The following is a 24,004-nucleotide window of genomic DNA, read 5'->3' as shown; positions in this document are numbered from 1 at the left end:
AGGTAGACAGTGTAGCGTGATGTTCTGTTGGCTTTCGAGACAAGTGCAGTCGAGACTTGTTACTCTTATCTTGTACCGCGTGAGCCTTCTTTCTGATGGCGTTTCTTCTGGTGATTCCGTTTGTTGCTTGAGCTGAAGGAAGACTATTCAAACACTGAAAATTGAATACAGCGCTTTTCGAAGATGATTGGCGGGGGTTCGGGATGGTCTTCTGAGTCCCTAGCGGTTCCTTTCTAGACCCGAGACTCGTTGACGTCTTACCCGACGATGTAATGCAAGCGGGCCGGTAAACCTTCTTGATAGGCGCAATCTCATCTTTCAGACCAATGACAGCCATTGTTGATGAGAGAATACTTCCTTCATCAGACGCTACTTTGAGGTCCAGAGATTGCAGGTACTTCTTTTCTTTATCCAAAGTTATAGTTGGCGATTTTTCCTTCCTCTGAGCAACAGTAGCCATGGTTGATGAGAATTTAGGGTCGCCATTGGAGGCTGGACTTGGGCATAATGAATCGGAGTGCATCATGCTTCTATCTGAATGATTCGAAGGCGCTTTGATACCGTTGCTCGCCGCCCATGGGGTTGGAGGTCTATTTAAGATGCTCTTGAAATTCACTTCCGGAGGACGACTCGAGTCCACTGCGGATGAAGTGCTGGCCGTGTGATCGAGATTTGGCTGTTGTTCGCAGCTGGACTGTTCCTGTACACTATGTTTGATTTCATGATCAATGGCGTTGCCCACCGTCACCTCCGAACGACAAGCATGATAGCAGCCTTTGTGATTGCAAAAGTGCACTTTTGCTGGACTTGGAACGTCGTGACCGCCGCCTCTAGCGGGGTCATTCTTTGCTTCGAGTGAAGATCGAGGAGAGCAGGAGCCTTCTCTGCTTACTTTGGCAGAAGCAGGGAGATCCTGCTCACTACTCCAAAAGCCTTGTCTCCTTGATGAATTGCTCCAGCTAGATGATGTCTCCAGAGCTTGGGCGTCAGTCTTCACGAACTTTTTAAAGTTGTCTTCAGCTTCCTCATGACTTAATGTGACACGCCCACAAGTCTTCTGAAAGCTGGATCGTGCGTCCGCTGGAAGCTTTTCTCTTATGTTTCTCAAGACTTTACGGTTTTCATTGACCCTTAGTCCGCCACTCATGACGGTCTCTAAGTCTTGTGTCGTGTCATCCTCATGACAGTCTTTTTCGTCATCCAAGGTCGTGTCTCTTTGGTTGAGCTTCCTCTTGACCCTTCTTCTTTGAGTTGCCGGAACTAGTTGATCTCCGTCATGACCAGGGGCATTGATGCTGGGAACTCTTTCAGATATATCTGTAGGACTTTGCTCATCAAAATTGGTACTCTCATCGTTGAAGTACGGAGCATCATAGACACAGTCGGAACCAGTACTACCATTCAGAAGACCCAGAGTCGAACTTCGAGTGTCCGAAGCTACCAACTTTCTTGTTCTTTTCCACACGCCAACATCAAGAGCTGGCCTCTTCTTGATGCCACCACCAATGATTGACACAAGCGAACCATCTTTGGATTTTACATGGCAGGGAACCATGGCCTCGTTACATTTGTTCATCCATGCCAGTACGACTTTGATGGACTGCCGAATTATCTCGAGAGGTGGATCGATGTCACTTCCCGGCAATTCAGGAAGTTCCTTATCATACTTGCTTGGTGTATCTCCTCTGGATCTCTTCTCAATCTTCGTTGGAGACTCCTGATTGCTTTAGCAAGATTCAATCTCACGTACGACTTCACCTACCTTTTTGGCATCAAGTGCTTGTTCTGCCGCCCGCCTCTCCACGTCTCTTCCTTTCTTCTCCATACTCGCACTCTGACTCGGAGTCACATCCATCACCATGATATCCTCCCTACTCAGCCCACCCTTCCTAGATGGCGGATGTTCAACCATCGATTCCTTTAATTCAATAATCTCATGATCCAATTCTTGCATGATTTCTCTGACGGCATCCAGGCGCAACACTTTTTCGACAGCACCTAGTCGTCTACGCACTGCGCTCGTCTTTTCATGTCTCCACTGGTAGCAATCGCCGAGATTAGGCTCGATATTTTGATGTAGAGCTGCCAGAGCCCGAAAGACTGGTTCCTTAAGTCCAGTATCGTAGCCTCGGATGAGGGGAGAGAGCTTGGTACAGTATTTGCACATTGCGTCTAGAGTTGCAAATTGGAAGTGCAATTTTGAGATATCCGAAAGCTCGAGTTGGCGGAGCAGCCATCGAATGAAAAGTATTAGTATTCATGGTTATTATTGTGGTGGTGACAATGGAGAAGTGAGGAGTCATGGTTACTATTGTTATGGTAGGTATTGACTGAATCATAATAGCACAATGCTAAGGGTTGATACCAATTCACTCTTGATGCGAATAATTTCATGGAGGTGAAGAAGAAACTTTAGAGGAAAAGGGCAGTACAAGGAATGTTCGCTCTGAAATACTAGAACTCTTACAGAGCGGTTCGACATATAGGACAGGAGACTTGCTTGTGATCGAGATATTCTTTGCCACTCACTCGGCCTTAAAAATATGATAGGTTGAAATATATACGTGAATACAACTCACTGTGTTCGAAAAAGATAGGTATATCCAAGAACGCCATGCCACAAATCGTCGTACCATAATGTACAATCTACCGTCAAAGAGACCGCTCTAATAGTCCCGAACAGTAAGATTAAACCGCGGTCTTCTCGCTCTCATCACTGCCCTTCCTCTTCCCATACTTTTCTGCACTCAACTCCTTACCAACAGAGCTCTGCAACGGACCTCCACTATGCGGCAAATGGTCGCCCACCATATGGCCTCCCATCCCCGGAGCGGCGATCTTAACCTCGTCGCCCTCCTCACCACGACTCGGTACACCATTAATAACATCCGACCTCGTAGTTCTCCCCATCGGACCACCAGCCTCCATCGCGCTGCCTAAGCCACCAAGATCAAAACTAACCTCCACATCCTCTCCTGTCAGATACAAATACCAATAAATCCCACCCACGAAAACTCCCCCACCGAGCATATTTCCAATAGTCGTCGGGATCAGGCTCTTCCAGATATAGTACCCCACCCCAAACGGCGCTCCATTCCAGATACCAATAGGAATGAAAAACATATTCGCAATAACATGGTCCAAAGCCAGCGCAACGAACGTAGCAGTAGGGAACCAGATCGCCGCAATCTTGCCCCCGATATCCCTCGCGCTAATGCTCAAAAAGACCGCCATGCATACCAACCAATTCGCTCCAATGGCTCTCAGGAAGATCTGATGCCAACCAGGCGTAACGGCTTTCATGACCGAGAAATTGATCGTTTCGGTTTTGTACGCTGGGATATCCGTAAGAACGCCTCCGTAACCGATGATGATCGCCATAAAGAAGAGCATGCCGGCCAGGTTGCCGAAGTAGGAAACGACCCAAGAGATCAGGACGTCTTTGATGGAGACGCGGCGGTGGAGGAAGGCGGTTGTCATGAACATTATGTTTGAGGTGAAGAGGTCGGCGCCCGTTAGGACAATCATGACGAGGCCGATGGGGAAGAGGAGAGCTCCCACTGATCGGATCAGGCCCGGGGCATACTCTTGATACCAGGGCGCGGTTTCGGTGCTCAGCATGACTGCACAGCTGTGGTATTGTCAGTCGCGGGAGGTAGACACTTTCAGAGCATGCAGTGGTGAAGTCAAGTAGGAGCCTGCGACAGGAAGAAAACCTACCCGAACCCAAGAAGCGGCCCTGCCATGACTGAATTGAAGAAGAGTTTGTCGAGGCGCATGTGTGCTTTCTTGGTGCCTATCCGGCTTACCAGCTCGACTGTCTGTTGAGGTGTGAAGGCATCCATCTTGAAAACCGTTTGACGCAGCTCTCCAACGAACCGTTATATCGAGGACTAAGAAGGTACACAGAGGTCTAGAAACAGTCTCGCAAACTGCGGAAGAGACACAAATCGATCCAAAAGACTAAACGCTGACGAAGAAGACAACAGAAAGCAAAGAAGATTTCTGGGGGCATAAGTGCGATATGAATACATTTCCATCTCTAAAGCCTTCAGCTAACATCACACTCCGGAAGACTTCTCCGTCACAAAATCCCATCCCAAAAAAATTCATTGGCTCTCAAAACATCTCATCGCAGATAACTAACCGCATCTAAATCAGCAAAATCCCATCCAATACCCAAGATACCGATCTCAGAATCCCGGAGATCGAAAATATGACATCATCCCGAGTCAGAATTTGGGGACATCGAGATACTGAAAGCAGCCTGCAGCGTTTTCTCTGTACGAAATGCCTCTCTGATGCATGTGCTTGGAGAGGTAGATATAGGAAAGATAAGGATGGAGATGTTGTGTGGTTGGAAGCGTTTGTAGTTTGTGAGCGGATATTTTGGGGCCCAGACTAAGGGACTGCTTATCTGGGATCGACAGAATTGGTAAAAGGCTACTACAACGTCATGTCTGGTACTTCTTGGCTTATTGCAATGAAAAGATACTGTAATTGAGATGATGGAGTAGAATGGCAGTTCTTGGCCTATGTGTGTGGCTGCGGGAAAGGCTTTAACATCGAAATGTCTCAATTGCATTCGTCGGACGCGGACTGATCTCCATTAACACAAGATGCGAGGCTTTATATACCCAGCGAGCCTCTCCAAATAATATGCAATGCCAGATAAGCGAATGTTTCATGATTTCCGCGGAGCCCCCTTTCCTGTTGATCGAAGTACGAGGCTGTCACGTGGTTATATAATGCAGATCGAGACACATGGAAGGAAGGTGGACGGCACAATCATTGAGGAACTGTCCAGGAAAGCCCAGTAGTCCTTCCAAGCCACATGTACTTCCAATGATACTGGCCTCGCTCTCATCCCACGCATCTAAGCCTTGAGAAGCCAGCCTCCTTCCTGGCTCGTCCGCATATCACCAACTATGCAGGACCGGACTGTGAACCGGACGAGCCGTTGCATAGCCGGTGGCTACGACGTGCAACAAAAGATAGAAAGACGGGATTGGGCTGAAGAGTAAAAGTATCGATAATCTCTTCATGTTTTGGGCGTGTTGCTTGAAATTGAGCTGGGCGTGCCGAACCGGTGGCGAACACCCCCGAGGGAACTCCCGATTTCGGGACGGGAGGTTCCTGAACACGGGCTCGAGTTTTCGGCCTTGGTAGTGAACGGAATAGTGGCACGGTACAGGTATGGAAGGTGATTGACATGTTTTGGAAATTGGATATTCATGCTAATACTATATAATCGCCCCTAAACGCAACTGTAAGCTGGAGACCACATATTAGAGCGGAATCAACTCACAGCTCAGTCTTCCTTTCCGTCATAGTTTGTCGCTCATGTAAGGCTTTTGGCGGCGTTGGGAAATAGCCTTCTAGATCCATCCACTCGCCCACAAAAGCGGTCACCATCCTGGCCCAATCCTCCACCGTAGCACCATCCAAATGCTCGCCATCGTCAGCCAAGGTATGCCATACGTGTGGGAAAGGCGATGGTATGATATGGAGAACTTCGACTCCACGCGCCATGAACGGAATGTGGTCATCTTGTATGCCTCCTTGGTAGAATTGGTTTGCTGTTTTACCTGCCTCCGGCAGGAAGTTGGCGTCTGCTGCAGACTGCATAATCCCTAGAGAACGAAGCCGAGATTCGATACCAGATAAATGCTGATATGCCCAATGTGTGGTTTTAAAATACGATGGTATACGTGGTTTCGCAGTGCCCAGTAAGTCGAGAAGGAGGAAAAGGGTGATCGAGCTGAGGACTGTGTGATATGTTGACATTGCTGCGTGAGGTGTGGTGTCCCATTGCTCAGCCAGAGATCTGCGAAATTAGTACTCATATACAACTCAATTCTGCGTTCTCCTACCTGGCTCCATAAAGCGAGTCTGAGTCCGTCCAGCTCAAGAAAGCTTCCTCACCATCGAGGAACAGGATCTGGACACCCTTTTCTTCGTCCAAGCCGTTCGTACCCTCTGCTTGCATAGCTTCCCATTTCTTCGTCAATGCTTCATCAACGCTTCGAGCAGCATGCATTATCATTGCACACGGCGCAGCACTGTCTGTCGCTCCGATGAAGCCAACTGGAGACAGTTTCGAATCATAATGTGCGACCAACGCCAGTCTTCCAACATCTCCAGGCTTTGTCCATGGCGGATCCCTTGTAATTATAAGATTCGCAAAAGGAACATGTCTCTCTCCAGTCACAGGAGTCGTCGAAGTAGAATTCTGGAACTCTACGTTCCATTTAGGGAGGTTCGTGCTGAACCAATTCACAAAATGTTGCTGTACAGCCAAAGACCCAGGTGTACCAGGCACTCGAGGGATCAAAATCGGAGCAAGTATGGAGCCAGTCTTGATATCGAAGTCTGCTCCGGCCGCTGGCAGATTGCGAAGCGTTTCGTCTGACAAAGGAGTGTATCCGATTACCCCAAGCACTGCGCAAAGTCCGAAAAAGAAGGAGAGGAGGACCGTCATTGTATCGTCGTGAGAGGCCAGTGCCTAGATTGCTATGTGTAATGACTTCGCACAATCATGATCAAATTGATTCTGCGAGAAAGCTCAATCTTGCGCCGAGGTCGTGTTCGATATCTGTCAACAAGGTACGGCAGTGAAAGGAGCCCTTCTATTCGGCATGTCGCTTGGGCGCTTAGCGCGCTAAAATCCCTTCTACTCTTGATGGTAAACTTTCGAAGCTCTTCCATCTTGCAGAGCTTCCTTGACACAGCAGTAATTGCTTTCAAGCTGTTTTGGTCTTTCACTTGTACAATGAGTTGCTCCCGACCCTGACCATTATCAACGATCCTGCTCTGATGGCACGTGTTCACCCCTTTTTGTCCGTCAACGATCTCATCATGCCGAGGCTTAGCCAGGCCATTCTATCATCTCCCGTTTTGAGGAGTAGAATATCATGTGCATATCGAGTTCAGTCACTGAGTAGATCGCTCCAGCGGGGCATAGCTTCAAAATCTATATCACCAAAAGTCGCCAAAACAAGAACCCGTCAGTCCATGCTCTGAATGGACGGCTAGCTTTAGGACAGTCTGACAATTTACTCTAGAATTTCCCGAACGTTTGCTTATATACCACGCTGGGACTGGTCGTACCGTCTTTCTCGGCTGCTTGAAAGTCACCACAATCTTCATCTTCTCATTCTTCTCCCTGGTCTTTGCACCAACGCACTTTTATGCTGAAGAACAACCAGTATGGGTGGCTGGTGGTGGTAAGTGGTGCTCATATTCTTTCTCATATTAAATGATTAAGATATCATGTGACGCTAATGCAAAACAGTTTTGCTTTCTGGCATCATTCCAATGTTATCAGTGGCATACATGACGAGTCCATTCGTCACTTACATCCATCTCCGGATTCCACAGTTCGCTCGTAACTCACGAGATATGTTGATGAGATATTCGAAGAATTTGTCCAAGGACGCGGAATTGGACATCACAACTATGAACTTCATCGGCAAACCAAGAGTTGCACGTGTGAAAGTGGCAGAGCTCTATCCTTGCAATAAGAGATTCGGATTGGCCAACTATGAGAGAGATACAGAAAAAGCAAATTCAAAAAGACCGTTCTGGATGGGAAAAGCGGTTGGGCTGTTTGGTGTGCATAATACGAAGAGTAATGTGAAGGAAGGTCAGGTGTGGGAGAATGTCAAAGCTGCTATTGAGAAGAATCGAACATGATGGTGATTACACCAAGATCACGGCATCTGAAGAGAATAAGCTTGATCAAGTAAGTCCTCAAGGATTTTCTGATAAATTATCCCCACAAAGCGCGAATACTCGATCAGGCAAGTGCCTCTCCCCAAACTCTTTCCACCAATACTTGATCCCCATCAAAATATCTCGTCTTCCATGATTTATTCCCAAAGGCTCTTTACCCAGTCCGCAACACGCTTGTATGATCCATATCCTATAATTGGAAGTCAGAATGTCTCAAAATAAGTCAAGCAATCCGATTCTACTCACCAGAGTATTTTCCATAGCCCCCTGCTGGTGGAGGGTAGGAGCCATAGCCTAGGTGCTATATTCAGCTTCTTGCTTTTGTTTCTGTTCAAAGGGCTATGTTTCACCTACCAGAATATGCGCCATAGCCAGCAGCGTCACGCCTTTCCTTGTACGAACCATATCCAGAGTACTTGCCATACCCTCCTGCTGGAGGAGGGTAGCTACCGTAGGAAGCATAGCCTGGGGATGCCTCACGGTCTTCGAGAGGAATTGGTGTGGCAAGTGCTGCTGCTGGCAGGAGAACGAGTGCGAGGACGTTTGAGATCTTCATCTTGCTTAGATGTTTCCCGAATCTCAAGTTGTAGTTTGCTTGATTGTATGCAAAAAGAGGAGCTGGATGAAGCAGAGTTCAAGTACAGTCTGGAAGGGAGATACCCCGCTCTCCCATTCTGCACATTCCTGGATGGTTGGTCAAATTCAGCTCAGCCCCATCGGTGCCTCTTGACGCAATTCTCTGTTTCTGTTAGTGATCTAAACCAAGTGTGTAGCATAAAAGTCAAGTGATGGTAGTTAGTCTTGATCAAGACTCTTGGTACTCAGCCCCAAATTTTGGCCCCGTCTTGACCTATGTTCAAGTGGTCCCGTCTCTCTATTCATCCTTTTTCCAAGACATGCAAGTGTTCGGAGATCGATCAACCTCCATGGTGGGACTGTCAATCCCCAGTTGAACGGGATCGTGCTCAAAGCTAAAGTCGCTAAGGCTGCATGAGCTCTACAACCACCTCGATCTTCAGAGACTCAGGCGTGTGTAAGGCTGACACGCAGCTATTCTATTTGTTAACGATCCCATCTTCAATTGGATGATCAGACAATGTTTCCATAGCTGAATACCTCATTTTTCGTTTTCTTGCTCTGAGAACAATCCAGCCCGCACCCAAGCAAAGCACATGAAGGCTTTTACGAACCCGTCAAGCCATAAATCGACATCTTGCACGTGCCAAGACCGAGCTGAATACAGCCCCAGATTCCACCCATCAGACTTTGCTGTGGCGCTTTTGGCGACCTGTTTGCATTCAAGATTCAAGCCACACCAAAAGTTTATTCGGTTCTCGAATTTATGCTTTTTTCTTGGGTTTTCTGACGTGCGCGGGGTAGGCTAAGTATAATTGGTGAATTTTTCATGGCTAAGCCGGTTTGTTTTTCAGCTGAAGCCTTGGAGGGACGACATGCCCGTGTTGAACGGTTCAAGATCAAAGCTACTCTTTTTGATACGGGCATCTCATATCGTCAATTTTCAAACATCAACTGTTCGTTAAATTTCATTTCGCAAGACGCAATGTTGTGGTTCAAAAGAAGCCCAAGATTTAAGCAGCTCTCTGCAGAGGAAGATTCGGAAAGCTTGATCTCGGACACACAAGAAACCAAAGATTATGCGGAACCTCCTGGCTATTGTCCCGTAGCTCGACCATGGCATCTACTATTCTTTGTGTTATTGACTGCCGCTCTCACGTATCTCTACTCGCTATTCACCGGAGGCTGGTCTATCAATGCCAGAAATCAGTGGCTCGATCATATCTCCAATTATTGTAAGTGTCTAACACTGCATCTTCCACCTCAATCATCAGCTAATTGACCATCAGCGCCGTTACTTGAAGATTTCCGTATCGAGTATTCAACAGTTCGCTTCAATGGCTCCCTTCTCCACGAAAACATTTATCGCCAGCCAGCATCTCCAGCCGTTGACCAAGCATGGGAGGATCTGGGCGTTGATTGTCTGTCTCTAAATTGTTCACTCCCTCTCCCTATGTCACCACTAACACGACGCAGATCGAGCAGCAATAGTCCCACCCCACCTAGCCGCCAAATCCGGGCTCCTCGAATCTCAAGTCCAAGTATCAGACAAATACGGAGGTGGATATCCTGCAAACGTCGAAGGATTACACCATCTCCACTGTTTAAACCTTCTTCGCCAGTCGCTATACTTCAACTACGAATACTACAGATCCAAAAGCGAAGGAGCATTCATCAACTCCGAAGACATTCTGCGATTTCACGTCAGTAAGTCTTCCCTCATCTCTCCCCCGGCACCTAGAAATTAACACGGGTTGCTAGCACACTGTCTCGACATCCTTCGCCAACAGCTCATATGCACAGTCGATATCGGGGTTTTAGGCCAAGTATGGTGGAACAAGGAATCTCCATCTGCATACCCTGATTTCGATACGGAGCATAAATGTCGGAATTTCGACGCAGTGAGACGGTGGGCTTTTGAGCATCAGGCACCGGAGGTTGTGCCGGATGATTATTTGAGCCCGCCGAGGGGAGAGTGGGAGGTTTATGAGAGTTTGCCTTGATTGGAGGTGGGGTTGGGATTTATGCTGGCGTCACTATCAGTGCGAGAGGTGAAAGTAATGATATGTCACTCTGTCTTAGATGACAATATTTGATATGTTTATTTTCTTTCATCTTGTCATCTCTATATACCAGCCGAACCCTGAATTTACGGTGAACGCTCAACTACTATCAAGACCAGGACAGTCCTCCGAGGTCATTGACGTGATGCTACTGTACGGCGAAGGATCTGTCCAGATGATATTGAACCTTCAAATTGTCAGCTTCGTCTCTCACATTCCCTTGCTCCTGTGCAACCTCCAAGCATAAACATCTCAAAAAACCATAGACTAGTTAAAACTCACGAACCATCAGGATAAGTCGGCGCATTATTATCCCCTAACGCATCCACGATATTCGTCAATTGCCCATGCTCCCAACAAATCAAGATGTTCCCCGATCCGGTGTAAACATCCACCAGAGCAGCGACGCACTTCTGATCATCGCGATCACAGGACGTATCGACTGTTAACCCGAGATCGGTGGCGAGAGGTTGAACAGTCATCAGAGGACGATCTCTTGCTCCGCCTATTTCGAGTTGTCGTGTCAGTAACACTTTCCAATTATTTGGAAGGGGGAAAGGAAAAGAGACAAACTAGCTTTCGGTTGCTCGGCAATGATATAAGCAATATCATACGAAGACGAAGCACCGAACACAGTCCTCAGACACTGTGCTCTTTGCATGCCCTGCGCACTCAGACCATCACTCCCGTCTGACGGTTTCTCGCCATGGCGAATCAAATAGGCCGTTGATTTTGCCGACACAGTAGCAGCAGCTAACGCCGTTACCAAGAATCTTGCATAGAACATCTTAAGCAAAGAAAGAACTCAACTCCTCGATTGATGATGAAACGAAACATCGTCACAGACATCACCACCACCAGTATTTATACCCCCTCCCCTTCAAAACAAGGTACCTAGTGGTACCTATCCTATCTCCTCAAGATCGGCAGATCATCTATTTAGCGCCCGGCAGTGCGACCAACGACGTCGCGGGAGTGCAATAAGCTTATTCCACGCTGAAACTTCAGGCGAATGGGATCCCTGTAGTGTCGCATGTGGTGTACTTAGGCTGTTGAAGGGATTTTCTGGAGGTGGTTGGATTTGGAAGGTGCGGATGGAGGAACAAGAAGAAGAGGGAAATGAGGCACGTGTGGGCGGTTTGAGGGGTTGATGTCTTGATGAGGTTGCGGATCGATGAGAATGGGTTGATCCGTGGTCGTTTGTGGTGAGCACGTGTGGTGTTTCTTGGGTGTTAAGAGAGACTTTCATAGAAGTTTTGGACGATATTTCTTCATGTTGACTTCCATTTCCAACGCGATTAGTCAGCGTCGTCTCTTCTGCTAAGTATTACCTTACATTTACCTCGTTTCAACCTCTACTTAGATTGTTTAGTCATCTTTCTGCTCTCGCTTTTAGTCACTAATCATATCATAACTGTCGTGCAAAGTTGCCAATCTTACCCGACTACATCTTGGGAGACCAAGTCGACTCCTCAGGAACCCAGACAAAATCCCTTGAAGACTAAATCTAATTAATCTCAAAGCAGCGTACTCCGTACAACTACAAAGTATCCTGCCTGGCTACCAGTTGGGCCTTAGGCCGCAACCTAATATATTCGCTTTCACGAGCCTCTTGCTCTATAGTTAGTCGGGTGTACGGACGAATACTCTATTAATAGACTTGAAGAAAATCTTACGATGTTATGTATCAAATGATTGTTCATGATTTTTATCTTTCTGCAGCCTTACTTTTCCTTCTTCGTATGCTATTAGTCTTTTTTATTACTCTTATCAATGTGACCAAATCGGCTCGCTTCTAATAAAGCCATTTTCAGCCAAACCAGCCAAGCGACGAGTCAATCCAGCCTCATATTCACACTTGACGAATAAGTTCCATCCTCGTTGAAACCCTTCCCCAAAATGAAGACAAGCTAGCTGAATGAGAAATTATTGATCATGCAGAAGATAGGTGAGGCTGTGTGAATAGGGGACATAAATCTCTCGATGCCGAACTTCGCCTTGACTGCAACTTTCTCAAAGTATAATTTATGTAGGCGACGTCTTTGAGTCTCTCATTTGCTGAATTGATTCTTTTTCAGGCCCTTACCATGAGTTTAACTTCCACTCTTCAGACCGTGACTAGTTCAGGTAATCCTACTACTGTTGCACCCACACTGACTTCAACACCTACTATCACCGCTTCTGCGCAAACATCAACCGACCCTGCATTTTTCGGTTGGGGAAGCGTGGAGGGGGATTTCTTCTCTGGGACACCAGTCTGTATGTCATCAGACATTGAAGTCACCTATAAATTAAACCCAGCTAACATCACCTAGATTCCATAGGTTCATGCGAAGCTGGATCGACGTTTTCGGACCAGTCGACTGTCGCAGCATGTTGCCCGACCGCTGCGTCCTGCTCGATTTATACCTCTTGTAGTGGAGATACTGTGCTCCTCGGGCTGGGAGCAACGAGTACATGCGCGCCTCTTGAAACCTGCAAGACGGACTTCATCTATCCGATGGGTGTGGAGGATGTCGCTACGCAAGGGCTGTATTGCGGTACTGGTGTACCTGCAACCTGGTTTCGCTCTCTACCTAAACCAGGAATTGGTATGTTGGCAGAGTTTGACCTGGGAAAAAAATGGCTGTGCTGATGGATATATCTGGTAGCCTATTCCAGCGTGAACAACTCCTCGCCGATCCAGACCGGCAACGGACTACCATGGGGCGGAATCGGCGGGGGAATAGGATCTTTGATCATATGCTGTATCTTCGGGTACTGTGTTGCCAAGGCCTGCGGTGGTGGTCGTAGAAGCGGCTCTTACCCATCATCTTCTGGACATTCACGTCGTGACAACACCTCAAATGGAGTAGATGATGATCGAGAATGGAGAAGGCAACAGGCCGATGATTTATTCCGCCAGACTCGAGAAGATGAAGATAGGAGAAGGAGGGAACAAGATGCGCAGGATGCGAGAGACAGACAAGACGAAATCAACCGGCAGAACCAGCAGTACAATTAACAAGACTTTGGTTTAGGAATTTCGAGGTAAGCACCTTCATTCTTTTGCGACTAGAGCCGATCCGTAAAAAGCCGGAAGAGGACCACTGAGCAAAGTCCAGCTGACTCATGAGCATTCAGAACTCGGGGCTCTGCTCAAGCCAGAGCAGCGACCGCTCGCTGAGGTTCAAAGACGGAAATTGAGTCTGGCGGGCAAGAACGTGATCAGAGACTTCAGAGGAAGTTCAGAAGGATTCAGCAGCTTCGATGTTCTTTAGCTGTGCTGTGAATACTTTCGGAGGGCTGTGAAATGTTTGCTCAAGCTGGGTTATTGACTTTCCTCACCTGTTAACCTGTATTTATCAAATTCTGAAGTAGCCCTTACAACTTCATATTTCAGGTTAGGTCCGAGATTACTCTCCTTCTTGCTGTCCAGCCGCTGTCTTCGTCGGATTCCTCGTCCTCATCTTCTTCGTCTTCTTCGTCCGAATCAGAATCTTGGTCCTCATCATCCTCATCATCCTCATCGTTCGCCCTCTCGCCCCTCTCAACCATACCCTCCACCTCCTCTACGCAACTTGCAACAAAGTCTCTAACAGATTTCCAGCAATTTGCACCACCTCCCTGCCAATAAGCCCAGTGCCAGTACATGTACTCTCCTTCTTCAATCTCCTGACCTTGCTCAATGGCGCGCGCTTTGTATGCAGCAGGAGTGATGATGTAATGCGTGAATCCATCACAGTCTTCATTTCCTGATTCGAGTTGTAACATTGAACCTGCTGGATATTGGTCTCTCAGACGGCAGTCGGTTATGTCGTCTCCGTGCGCCACATGCATGCCGTCAAGACCCAAGAGACCACCACCAAAGAGATGATATCCTCCTTTGAAGCTGGATTTATTCAGATATGTTCTTGATATAGGGGCAGTCCAACACTCGTTAGCTCGAGGATACCTCTGGGACCACTTACCCGTTGGCAACCCGAATCATGTCTTTGAAATCCTCTGGCAGCTCTCCACACTTCTTTTCGGCACGTTGAATCTCCTCCTCACTGGCAGGCTCGTACAGAATACCTTCAGCAGACTTCACCTCCATTTGCTTGTACTCCTTCCTATTTACTTTCCATGCCCCTTGAGCAAGTCTATTCAATAACTCTTCCCAGCCAACTTTCTCGGGTGCCAGAGACCACTGCCTGAGACCACTGCCTTCCTTTCGTCGCTCGCAATTCCAAGGTCGCAACAATTTCTCTCACCATCTCATCAGCTACTTCCTCTCCAATTAAAAATGGGTTTCCCTCTTTTCCACGTTCAGCCAGCAAAGGCAAAACATCATAGATCCCCGGCATCATCAGATAAACATCTAATTCCGAACCCGTCGCAAACCCATCAATCCTCAACCCCAAACCCATCATCTCAGCCGCAGTCTCCAACTCCCCAACACGAATCGCAACCTCAACAACCAACCTCCTATACAACAAAGCAGAATGTCTATACTTCCCCTCCGCTCTCGCCTCCTTATAATCCCACTCGGAAACACAAACCTGAGGCTGTGCATAGAGTTTCTTCGCCGCCTCAAGCGCTTCCCGCAGTCGCTCTTCCGGAGGATACTCTCCCTGCGTCTTATCCTTCGCAAGAAGCCTCGCGCACATAGCTAGCATGCGTGGATCGTCGCTCTCTTTCCAAAGATGAGGATCTTCTGGTTCTGGGAGATGGCAGTGTTCGAGCATCCAGCCCGTGCGAGTACATTCGCGGTATTTGCCCCATTGTCCGTGGGCGATATGCGCTTCGTCAGATGCGCATTTGTGACTGCACGAGCGTCGGAATGGAGGTAAGTTTTCGGGGCGGGGACATGTTTCTTGGTGCGTTTGCCATAAATACTCGAGTGTGAGGGGCGTATATTTGAGTGGGGGGTCCTGGTGCGGGGTTGGGGGAACAATGGCGGGAGCGTGTTTGTATACGGCAGTGAGGAGTTCGTGAGCTTGTGGGATGTGGTTGGAGAGGAGTAACAGGTGTACTAAGCGGATGGTTTTGGTGATAGCATCATGGGGGTTGACTGGTTCTAGGTAGGAGCTGATGAGTTTTGAGAGGGAGTGTTTGGCGAAGGATGTGTTGAGATCTTCATCTTTCCAGTAGATGTCCATGATGAGATGAATATGTGGCTATGATAGTGTAGTATCAGCAAGCTTATACGGAAAAGGGTGAAAACGATGAGAGAGGTGTGAAGTGAGGTCGTGAAATATAGGCATCTCCCCTAAGCGAGGGACTAATCCTCAATTGGGCGTGCGGCGCAGAACAGGCAGCCTTTTGACTTCGCCGTACAGAAAAATATTGGAATGCTTCAGATCTTTCACTCACCGAGCTATTTAAAAATACATTCGCCAACTCAGTGCTAAGTTGACTTGCCATCAAGTAAGACTCCCACTTACACTCACCACCGCAAATACCCGGTGTCTATTAGGAGACGAAAAAGTTATAGTTTCCATCGAGATAGTGATATGTCACAAAACATAACCTTTATCTCAAGCAGGTACATACAGTGCTGACCAACAACTATATACAAGAAATCGCACCCATAGAGATCCACACCAAATGTTCACCTCGCTCTACTAGAGACCCACTCCTCAAAATGTCCCTCACGTTCAACCCACGTTAACTCATGGCAAACACTGACCTAAATCCACACATTAGTACCCTCTCAATCCCTCCACAACAGACCAACACTCACTATAATAAGCACCGCTAGCCTTACACGTCCCACTCGCACAAGTCGTCGCCCCAGTCCACCCCGTTCCACCACACTGTCCATAAAGTGGCGCAGTCGCCCCAGTAGCGCTTGCCACTGGGGTACTCGAGACTTTCGTGCTCGTCGCTAGTGTTGTTGATGCTTTAGCTGAAGACGAAGCGGCTTTGGAACTTGATGCAGGAGAGGAAGATGAGGATGCGGGAGCACCTCCTGCACCACAGACGAGAGGTGTGGGACCAGGAATTTGGTACGTTGTTAGGGTTTGGTAGATGTTGATTAGGATTCCGGGATCGGTGCCCTTGGTTTGGTCAGTTGGGGAGAGAGGATGGATAGGAGAGTGGGAGACTAACTGCGTATGTACCTGGGAAAGATACAGTTGACGGTGTTGCTGTTCCGGAGCCTCCTGATACGTTAATTTGTGCACATTCCATCTGATGATAGGTAAGTCTTTGACTTATGTTGTTCGATTAGAGGACATACGTAGAGTTGAGCCCCTGGGTAAGACGATGCTATAACAACCGTGAGTAAGGATTTCGGTGAGACCGAGAAGGTAACCATACCGGCATGAAGAGCAATCAGTTCAGCTCGAAGAAGATATTGTCCATTTTCAATGCACGAAGGAATCTGGATGTTTTGGACACCCGCGTTGGCGATCTACATGTATCAGTTGATGGCATCAAAACCAAACGAGAAAAAAGGAGACCGACCAGATCGGTGGTGGCCCAATCTTGAGCTATCACGACTTGTTAGCAAGTTCTTTTGTAGTTTAACTTGTGAAGAGCTTACTTGCAACGTTCAGCCCTGCTTCGGATATCTTGAACCATCCATCTCCATATCCAACATCAGATGTAGCGTTCGTTACCTTCTTCATATATGCCATGACCGGGCCCTTCGAACATCAGTTTCGTACTTTTGCAATGCTCGTCCAGCGACTAACCTTGTGACTTGGATCAATTACGTAGACGGCATCATTCGCAGCAGTGCCTATGCCCGATCAGTGGTTGTTTGACAATTTTTCGAGAAGGAAGCGCACTTGTCAATGTGTGCCTCCATGTTGCTTGCACAGTGTCTCCAGCATTGACATTGATCACGTATGGCGAGGCTGTTGTTGGATTTGGTCCGCCATTGCATGCTACGTCGTTGGTTGTGACATCTGTGATTGGCTTTGTGTACGTTTCAGCTTGCTGATTTTAGACTCAGATAATCATCCAGCTCATGTACTTACGCCGTCATAAGTTGGATCTCGTATGCCGTAATTGATGGCTAGAATTTATCAGCCTCGTCTATTATGTGCGAGAGAGAGAAAGGCTTACGATACGTGGTACCGGCTGACTCAAGTTGCACGAAGATTGTATGCGCTGACGCAGCTGAGAAGAGAGCCGCCAGACAAAGAAGTGCTTGGTTCCTCATTGTAGCGAGAGAGTGACAATAAATTGATGGAGTCGATTTGAGCACGAAAGAGAAATCTACGGAATGTAGACAGGGAATGACAGGAAGATAAACAAGTATCTACTTTACGAGCAATCTAGAGCCTTGAAGACATACCACTACTTCGGGAGAGCAGCCGCATCACCAGTTCCCCACACTCCACGTTTTCGACCTAATTCATCTTATTTCATAGAGAACGCACCAATAGAAAATACAATTGCATAAACATAAATTTAATACAGGAAGAGATAGAAGATCAAGACTTCGGTCGCCACCTTCCGGTGGTCATAAAGAGGTAGACTCATGACTTGCCAAGGTCTCGCAATATATCCGCAATCTATTTCATGCCACATGGCCACCCCAAATCTCGAATTTGCGGTCGAGTCCGCCGAGAACCGAGCGAACACAGTAAAGATTCAACAGTGGAAAAATATTTCTCGTCTCCACCATTTGAAGATATTTTTAAGACTAAGCGGCAGTTGGCGAACTCAACCATGACTTGCTTGTTCGGAATATCCCCACATCTGAAGCTCCCCAAATGTTCAAATTGCACAGGAACAAGCTAAGATCAACACTCGTCGCTATTGGGAAATTCCGTCCCGGAGACGAGTGCCGTCGGGGAAAACGGGAATGGGGAAGCTGCACGAGGGGTCGGCTCGCTTGGCTAAAATGATCCTTACCAACCTAGGGCTAGACAGAAGCTTCAATTGAACGAATTAAGGAATATGTGGAGAGATGTATGAGAGTCTAGATCAGAGCCAGTGTCAAGCTGCGTTACAGTGCTTGTGCTCTATACAAGCTTTGTCACATCTGAGCTAGATTCTGGTGAAACTCAGGATCAACTCGAAGCCCGCATTCCAGGCGACTTCTGTCGAGCTCATGATTTCGGCCAAGGGAAGATGTCCATGTGTGTAGCTTGCTAACATCGCAGTTCTTGCCGAAGTAACAAATTTGTAACGGGTCAAAGTTTTGCTCCCAGAGCGAATGCTACCCGCCTGCTTGTGTTTGTTCGGTATCCCCAAAAGAGAGTAAGGTAAAAACATTCGATAGGTACTATGACTACATCTCCGTCCTACAGTTTCTCACATATCGTGCTGCTATTGTCATTGTCAACCTTGAGCAATCGTATCCTGGTCTATAAGCCGACTCGATATGTCGACCATATTTGCATCTGCAGGTTTGAGACGATCCACGATCCCATTACGATTCGACGCCTGCGTAAATGCACTATTGAACATGTCCGTTGAGTTGACGAGACTCTTAGTAAGTCTGCGACCACTTCAGACAAATCTGCGAGCTAGTGCCATCGATTAACATAGGCATACCCGTACGCTCGTTCTGAGTAGTCGGCCCATGAGCCTTCTCCGGCACGTCGACGAGCAGGCGTATCGGAAATCTTGCGCGCACTAAAGCGTACCCCATCGTCCACCCCGGGGAGATTGGCCCTTCCTATGAAGCCTGAAAATATATCGTCCTTGAATCTGATGGACCCTCTCTCAGCTGTAGCGTGAATCATGCCCTCCGTCTCGCGGCATTTCAATCTTATTTGATACACACGTGGCTGCGCAACTCCTGTCTTTGGCTTCTTCGGTGGGCGACCTCGGCCTCGGAGAGTTTCAGCTTTCCTCTTAGCGGGTATGGTTGACTTTCTGTCGCTGTCAATGGCGTACTCATCCTCGTCGTCGTCGTCGTCGTCGTCGTCGTATTCTCGATTATCATTGCCGTCAGACTCAGACTCACGATCCAGCCGAGAGATGTACTGCTCGAGGGCGTTCTTGTCCACACTGATGATCATGACTCCCACAAGAACTCCGAAGTCGAAGCAAGCTTTGAACATCCCAGGTTCCTTGGTCTCGCATATGTCAATACTTAGGTCTGTTGGCTGAACCAGAAAGCCCTTTTCAACCTCTTTGCAATCGACCATATAGCTACCGACTGGTGAAAATGTCTCCGGGTTCTCAGATGCTTTCCTCAGCTTGAGAGTATCCATATACTCCGAATGAAGTGCTTTACGCTTGTACTCTCGCTCATCTTTCTTGGCACGAAGCGGCTTCGCCTCCTTCGCAGCATGGCTCTCTGCTGCTTTCCTCACAGCTACTGGATCCCAGCCCATGAAAATGGTTTGTGTCTCAGGCCCAAAGCCCGTCTCATGGTATAGATCTGCGACCTTGCTGGCAGCTTCTCGCATCTGATCGGCCCAGCAATATGAACTGTTGCGATCTAGGGGTATACCAACAACTGCAGTCGTTTTCGTACGATCCGGGTGCCCGAAAGACAAGAAGTACTTGTCCATGACAAACTCAGGAGAGCGGGAGAGTTGCTGAGGAGTTTGTCTGCTGAGCCATCTTGCATGCAACTGCTCGCGTACTGCGATAATATGGTCGGGAACCTTTGCGCATTTTCCAGCTTGGAGAACTTCCTTCAATAGAAGAGCTCCATTTCCAGACATTTTATTTTCGTCTACCTCAACACCATAGTGCTTCAGTTGGCCACGGACGAACTGATCACGATAGCAGGCGTTTATTAATCTTCGTCCTTCAGGCTGGAGTTTTGGTAAGAACATGGCCTGGAGAGAGGATCCTTCAACTCGTTCCACACGACCAGGCATAGCATAAAACTTGCCGTGCGAAGATTTGAAGTCATGTTTCGCTTCATCCATCTCGGCGGGCAAACGCTTTCTGGATCTGCGACGAATTCTCGGCTGTTCAACAATAAGGTATGCTGCATGCCATATTCGCAAGTTTCAGGTGAGGATTAGCTTTTCCTTGTTCGCTGCAGAGAGCGGTTGTTGCGCTCAACTATCAGTATTTAAAGAAGGTCGTTATGTGTAGCTAGGCCAAAGGTTTTCGTCCAATTCGACTTTGAGATTCTCGAGTAAAGCTTTCGTCCAAAATAGTCGTAAAGTATCAGCCATTCAATGCGATGTCTCGCAGATGATATATAAATTTTAGCACAGGGGAAGCGTTACATCGCGTTGTGTCGCGTCACTGAAAGCCATAAAGCGCGCTAGCTTACTGTAGCGTGGCCGCGTTCTTGATGCCAAGAAACGTGACTCCATACCTACAACAGGTACCTAGCTTGTCAAGCCTGGTTCTTTGCTCGAATGTGAGATGGCTTGCTTGATGTTCAAATGAGCTCTAATCATGTCGCTGCACCACGAAAAGTTCTTGAATAAGAGAAAGTTGTGTCACTTCTAGAAGCGAGAGACAAGGAGGTGGTTAGTTCAATCATCATTGTCAATGCTAGATATTGCCATTGCCGTTAAGTTGCTATTATATAACCATAAGCCTTGTACTACTTATCAGTACTCCTGTAAAATTATACCCATTTCCGTGAAATCGTGACTTCGTACCTCGTATAAGACTCGGATGGAGACAACCAGAAAGAGCGATTAGCGCTTCTCATCAGCCTTTTCCAAGCCCTGCGTCGTCTGCATCGTATCCACAGTCTCCGCAGATCCATTTAACATCATCTCCACCGGTTTTCCCAAAGCCCTCAACCTCTCCCCATATCTCCACAAAATCAACGGAGCCGGAATCCCCAAACCCAAATAAATGAAAGCCAACAAGCTATTCCCCCATCCATACCCAAACCTCTGATACAAACTCGGAGCAAAAATCGGAAACACAAATCCCATCACATTAGTCCAGGATCTGGCCGCCGCATTCGCGCTCGCAGCATGCTCAGCAAATTCATCAATGAGGTACGCATACATAGCATTAGAACCCATCATGATACCCCCACTGAATATCGCCGCCCCAATATCGGTCACGATCCAGTGCCAGTGACGTTCCGCTGACCAGCCATACAAGAAGAGTCCAATAGGAGTAAGCAGAGTCCCGGGGATCATGAGTGGGACGCGGTATTCGGGGACTACTTTTCCACTTGCTTTGCCTTTGAGATGAGCCCAGACACGATCTGTTACTGGGCCTCCGACTTGAGTTGCGATTGTGGAACCTAATGCGATGGCGATGTAGTTTAAGCCTCGCTGGGATTCGGTCTGGTGGTATTTGTCTGCGAAGATGTTGGCGAATGTGGCGAGAGCGAGACAGTAGATGCCGAAGTTGTAGGCGAGGAGGAGGGACATGAATTGGATTATTGGTCGGGTGACTAATACTTTTATGGGACGCGTGAAGGACACCATGAGCTTTTTTCCGAGGGTGGGGTGCGAGCGCTCGAATTGGGTCGAGTATAGAGGGTTGCCTGTTGATTTCCGGAGCTTGGCGGCTTTGCGGGAGAGGAGGACTGGGGCATAGGATTCATGAACGAGGAAGAGAGACAGAAAGAGGATAGATGAGTCGAAGAGAGAGACGGTCCAGAAGAGCCAAGGCCAGCCGACGTGTTGGGTTATGGTTCCGCCCAGTATGGGACCTATTGCTGCCCCAAGAAATGGTGCAAAGGTGACGATGGAAAGGGAGACTCCCCGTTGGCTGGGTCGCCAGAGATCTGCTGTTGTGGCAGATGCGATCTGTGGTGAAGCTTAGCATTCGACTTGGTATTATTGGTAGCAGACTTACTGCTATACCAACACTTCCACCGAACCCAGACAGGAAACGACCTGCGATCAAGATACCTTTCGATTTGTTGACAGGACATAAAGCGTTCCAGAAAATGTACCATACATGGCAGAATAGCCAAGCAGGTTTTCTTCCATACATCTCTGAAAATGGAGCTATGATGAATGGTCCAAACACAAAGGCCAAGAGATATATTGAGAGTGCTAGTTGAGTAGCAGAGGCTCCGAGACCAAGGTCTGTACTGATTTGAGTAAGAGCAGGAGCCATCATACTAGTCGACATTGTCGAGACCAAACCTCCAACAGAGATCAATGTTGTCATGGCCATGCATCGGGCGAATGGCCAGTTGTAAGGATCGTTAGGATCATCGTTGCCATTCCAAGTAACCTCAAATGACATCTTAGCTACGTAATGATGGAAATATGAGATGTTCCTACTAAGGTATCATCCTCATCACTGCTCTGATATACATCTGAAGACTTCTCTTCTACATGTTTCTCTCGTTTCGTGTACTACTTGAAGTCAGCCCCGTTGGGGACGTCCGTAGATGATAAAGCTGCATTGAGGAGGCTCTCCAACCACTGTCGATGATATCATAGATTGAGCTCGCGTCGGTACTTCTGGTGTTCGGCGAGTAATTGTTGGGAGGCGTCTGTCGTGTAACGGTGACATGTATACCTTCCCAGATAAGTACGGTACCGGACAAATACAGCATAACCGCAGAAGAAGGATGATACAAGCTGCGATTATGGTTCGATGGTTGGATATTTATAATCTCAAGCTTCTCGTACTTCGCATTTTGAACTCCGATATCCGAGAACACAAAGTTCAAGGTTTACTTTGATCCCACATAGCGATATCGCGATGGAGACAGTCATCAAACTTGCGCCAATCGTAGAATTTCTGCCTGCAGTCAACGGCTTGATCAAGAGCCGATATTATCTTATCGGATCAAAGTATCGTGGTGACTCGGTCATTCTTAATTCTGAAATGATCGAGATGACTGTACTGTCTTTAATGTAATTGATAACATGCGGAAAACATGACCTTGCGTCGTGAAGGCATCCAATGGAGTAACATTCAGGTACCAAGAACGTGAGAACCTGGTAGCCTGGAACTTGGTGTTCCAGTAGCACAGCACCAGCAAACAGAAAAGAAAACATGGTTATGGTCTTGGCACTGGCCAAACTTTTGACAGCCTTCCCAAAGTCTGAAAGCGGAGTGAGCTCCAGGCAGTTACTCCGTATCCGTGCCGCTCTCGCTCTCGTTCAGAGAGTTTAGGTACGCTTCAACAAAACGCAAGAAGATCAAATTGCGTGATTGAGATCCAATTGACACGGAAGATGCCTTGCCCACTGGGTCAACAGCGTTCGCATACTTTGTAAGATGCGAAAATCATAACCTACCCAGCTAGTGGAAAGAGGGAAAGTACTTCATGAGCTTCAGCAGTTTGGCACCGATGACTCAGCCAGCGCTAGCCCAGCCTGGACCTGACTCGTTGTTTTCAGCCTTCTGTGTATATGAGGAACTACATCACGGGCCATGAAGCGGTCCATCTCCACAGCAGTGGACGGACCGGCTCAGGCCCACTTGTCAATTAGAATTGGAATCACGGGCTCTGAGTCTCTGACAAGCAAGCGCCACCTGCGAAGACCATCGTCGGGGAAGATCCACCAACGATTCCCGAAGATCTGGATGCGGGCGGATATGTTAGCTCGAGCGCCTCGATATTCCTTGCGTTGGTTTCTCAAATTATCTGTGGTATCTTCCCGTGTGCTCAGGACTCACTGAGCTACTGACCATTGCTTTTTGAGTTCGAAGCTTCATCATTTACATTGTCTCCAGCAGTCGAGTGACTTTGCTCTTCAGGCGGGTTTCGCGGCAGATCATACGCAATTATGTATCATATAAGCAGTCTTCAAAGCTCGCAAAGAACTCTACCCCAAGAGAGAGTGATCTACTGA

The 24,004-nt window shown here is 47.8% G+C and overlaps 13 protein-coding genes across 13 annotated transcripts; 3 read left to right on the top strand and 10 right to left on the bottom strand.

Moving 5' to 3' along the window:
* Positions 1–1,653: 1,653 nt before the first annotated feature.
* Positions 1,654–2,494, bottom strand: LY89DRAFT_508869 (uncharacterized protein). Its single transcript, XM_018208057.1, has one exon. It carries the CDS (start codon positions 2,165–2,167, stop codon positions 1,727–1,729), a length of 441 nt encoding a protein of 146 aa, XP_018073327.1. The 5' UTR covers positions 2,168–2,494; the 3' UTR covers positions 1,654–1,726.
* Positions 2,495–2,639: 145 nt separating this feature from the next.
* Positions 2,640–3,845, bottom strand: LY89DRAFT_780937 (uncharacterized protein; the record flags this gene model as incomplete). Its single annotated transcript, XM_018222436.1, has 2 exons — positions 2,640–3,631; positions 3,721–3,845. The coding sequence occupies 2 exons, from the start codon at positions 3,843–3,845 to the stop codon at positions 2,689–2,691; spliced, it is 1,068 nt and encodes a 355-aa protein (XP_018073326.1). The 3' UTR covers positions 2,640–2,688.
* A 1,063-nt stretch (positions 3,846–4,908) lies between these two features.
* LY89DRAFT_508859 (glutaminyl-peptide cyclotransferase-like protein) lies at positions 4,909–6,598 on the bottom strand. Its single transcript, XM_018208056.1, has 3 exons — positions 5,874–6,598; positions 5,309–5,827; positions 4,909–5,257 (listed from the first exon to the last, which is right to left on the bottom strand). Exons 1-3 carry the CDS (start codon positions 6,479–6,481, stop codon positions 5,233–5,235), a joined length of 1,152 nt encoding a protein of 383 aa, XP_018073325.1. The 5' UTR covers positions 6,482–6,598; the 3' UTR covers positions 4,909–5,232.
* A 120-nt stretch (positions 6,599–6,718) lies between these two features.
* On the top strand, positions 6,719–7,719 carry LY89DRAFT_683789 (uncharacterized protein). Its single transcript, XM_018214761.1, has 3 exons — positions 6,719–7,006; positions 7,065–7,226; positions 7,295–7,719. Exons 1-3 carry the CDS (start codon positions 6,817–6,819, stop codon positions 7,693–7,695), a joined length of 753 nt encoding a protein of 250 aa, XP_018073324.1. The 5' UTR covers positions 6,719–6,816; the 3' UTR covers positions 7,696–7,719.
* A 152-nt stretch (positions 7,720–7,871) lies between these two features.
* LY89DRAFT_732499 (uncharacterized protein) lies at positions 7,872–8,290 on the bottom strand (the record flags this gene model as incomplete). The annotated part of the gene is made up of 3 exons (XM_018219686.1): positions 7,872–7,924; positions 7,981–8,028; positions 8,089–8,290. The coding sequence occupies 3 exons, from the start codon at positions 8,288–8,290 to the stop codon at positions 7,872–7,874; spliced, it is 303 nt and encodes a 100-aa protein (XP_018073323.1).
* An 824-nt stretch (positions 8,291–9,114) lies between these two features.
* LY89DRAFT_780934 (uncharacterized protein) lies at positions 9,115–10,332 on the top strand. Its single transcript, XM_018222435.1, has 4 exons — positions 9,115–9,545; positions 9,600–9,731; positions 9,787–10,017; positions 10,072–10,332. The coding sequence occupies exons 1-4, from the start codon at positions 9,140–9,142 to the stop codon at positions 10,311–10,313; spliced, it is 1,011 nt and encodes a 336-aa protein (XP_018073322.1). The 5' UTR covers positions 9,115–9,139; the 3' UTR covers positions 10,314–10,332.
* A 140-nt stretch (positions 10,333–10,472) lies between these two features.
* LY89DRAFT_581933 (putative phosphoglycerate mutase family protein) lies at positions 10,473–11,160 on the bottom strand (the record flags this gene model as incomplete). Its single annotated transcript, XM_018209133.1, has 3 exons — positions 10,473–10,560; positions 10,656–10,878; positions 10,947–11,160. 3 exons carry the CDS (start codon positions 11,158–11,160, stop codon positions 10,473–10,475), a joined length of 525 nt encoding a protein of 174 aa, XP_018073321.1.
* Positions 11,161–13,024: 1,864 nt separating this feature from the next.
* LY89DRAFT_717460 (uncharacterized protein) lies at positions 13,025–13,601 on the top strand (the record flags this gene model as incomplete). The annotated part of the gene is made up of 2 exons (XM_018218350.1): positions 13,025–13,403; positions 13,497–13,601. A coding segment is annotated over one exon (353 nt), but the record flags the coding sequence as incomplete, so codon positions are not given.
* Positions 13,602–13,751: 150 nt separating this feature from the next.
* On the bottom strand, positions 13,752–15,536 carry LY89DRAFT_643530 (uncharacterized protein; the record flags this gene model as incomplete). Its single annotated transcript, XM_018211798.1, is given in 3 exon segments — positions 13,752–14,244; positions 14,324–14,523; positions 14,543–15,536. 3 exon segments carry the CDS (start codon positions 15,491–15,493, stop codon positions 13,752–13,754), a joined length of 1,644 nt encoding a protein of 547 aa, XP_018073319.1. The 5' UTR covers positions 15,494–15,536.
* A 500-nt stretch (positions 15,537–16,036) lies between these two features.
* Positions 16,037–17,505, bottom strand: LY89DRAFT_582205 (uncharacterized protein; the record flags this gene model as incomplete). The annotated part of the gene is made up of 10 exons (XM_018209151.1): positions 16,037–16,393; positions 16,446–16,526; positions 16,576–16,604; positions 16,656–16,749; positions 16,803–16,828; positions 16,882–16,984; positions 17,033–17,079; positions 17,129–17,258; positions 17,321–17,358; positions 17,409–17,505. 10 exons carry the CDS (start codon positions 17,503–17,505, stop codon positions 16,037–16,039), a joined length of 1,002 nt encoding a protein of 333 aa, XP_018073318.1.
* Positions 17,506–18,328: 823 nt separating this feature from the next.
* Positions 18,329–20,507, bottom strand: LY89DRAFT_683786 (uncharacterized protein). Its single transcript, XM_018214760.1, has one exon. It carries the CDS (start codon positions 20,180–20,182, stop codon positions 18,821–18,823), a length of 1,362 nt encoding a protein of 453 aa, XP_018073317.1. The 5' UTR covers positions 20,183–20,507; the 3' UTR covers positions 18,329–18,820.
* A 41-nt stretch (positions 20,508–20,548) lies between these two features.
* LY89DRAFT_508641 (major facilitator superfamily transporter) lies at positions 20,549–22,758 on the bottom strand. The gene is made up of 3 exons (XM_018208055.1): positions 22,620–22,758; positions 22,041–22,552; positions 20,549–21,991 (listed from the first exon to the last, which is right to left on the bottom strand). The coding sequence occupies exons 2-3, from the start codon at positions 22,437–22,439 to the stop codon at positions 20,915–20,917; spliced, it is 1,476 nt and encodes a 491-aa protein (XP_018073316.1). The 5' UTR covers positions 22,440–22,552; positions 22,620–22,758; the 3' UTR covers positions 20,549–20,914.
* A 173-nt stretch (positions 22,759–22,931) lies between these two features.
* LY89DRAFT_508604 (uncharacterized protein) lies at positions 22,932–23,336 on the bottom strand. The gene has a single exon (XM_018208054.1). The coding sequence runs from the start codon at positions 23,201–23,203 to the stop codon at positions 22,979–22,981; it is 225 nt and encodes a 74-aa protein (XP_018073315.1). The 5' UTR covers positions 23,204–23,336; the 3' UTR covers positions 22,932–22,978.
* Between the last annotated feature and the right edge of the window lie 668 nt (positions 23,337–24,004).

This window comes from Mollisia scopiformis (genome assembly GCF_001500285.1).
Source record: "Mollisia scopiformis unplaced genomic scaffold LY89scaffold_9, whole genome shotgun sequence".
Classification (NCBI taxonomy): Eukaryota; Fungi; Ascomycota; class Leotiomycetes; order Helotiales; family Mollisiaceae; genus Mollisia; species Mollisia scopiformis.
Note: the sequence above shows the minus strand (reverse complement) of the source record. Positions and strands in the feature narration are given on the sequence as shown.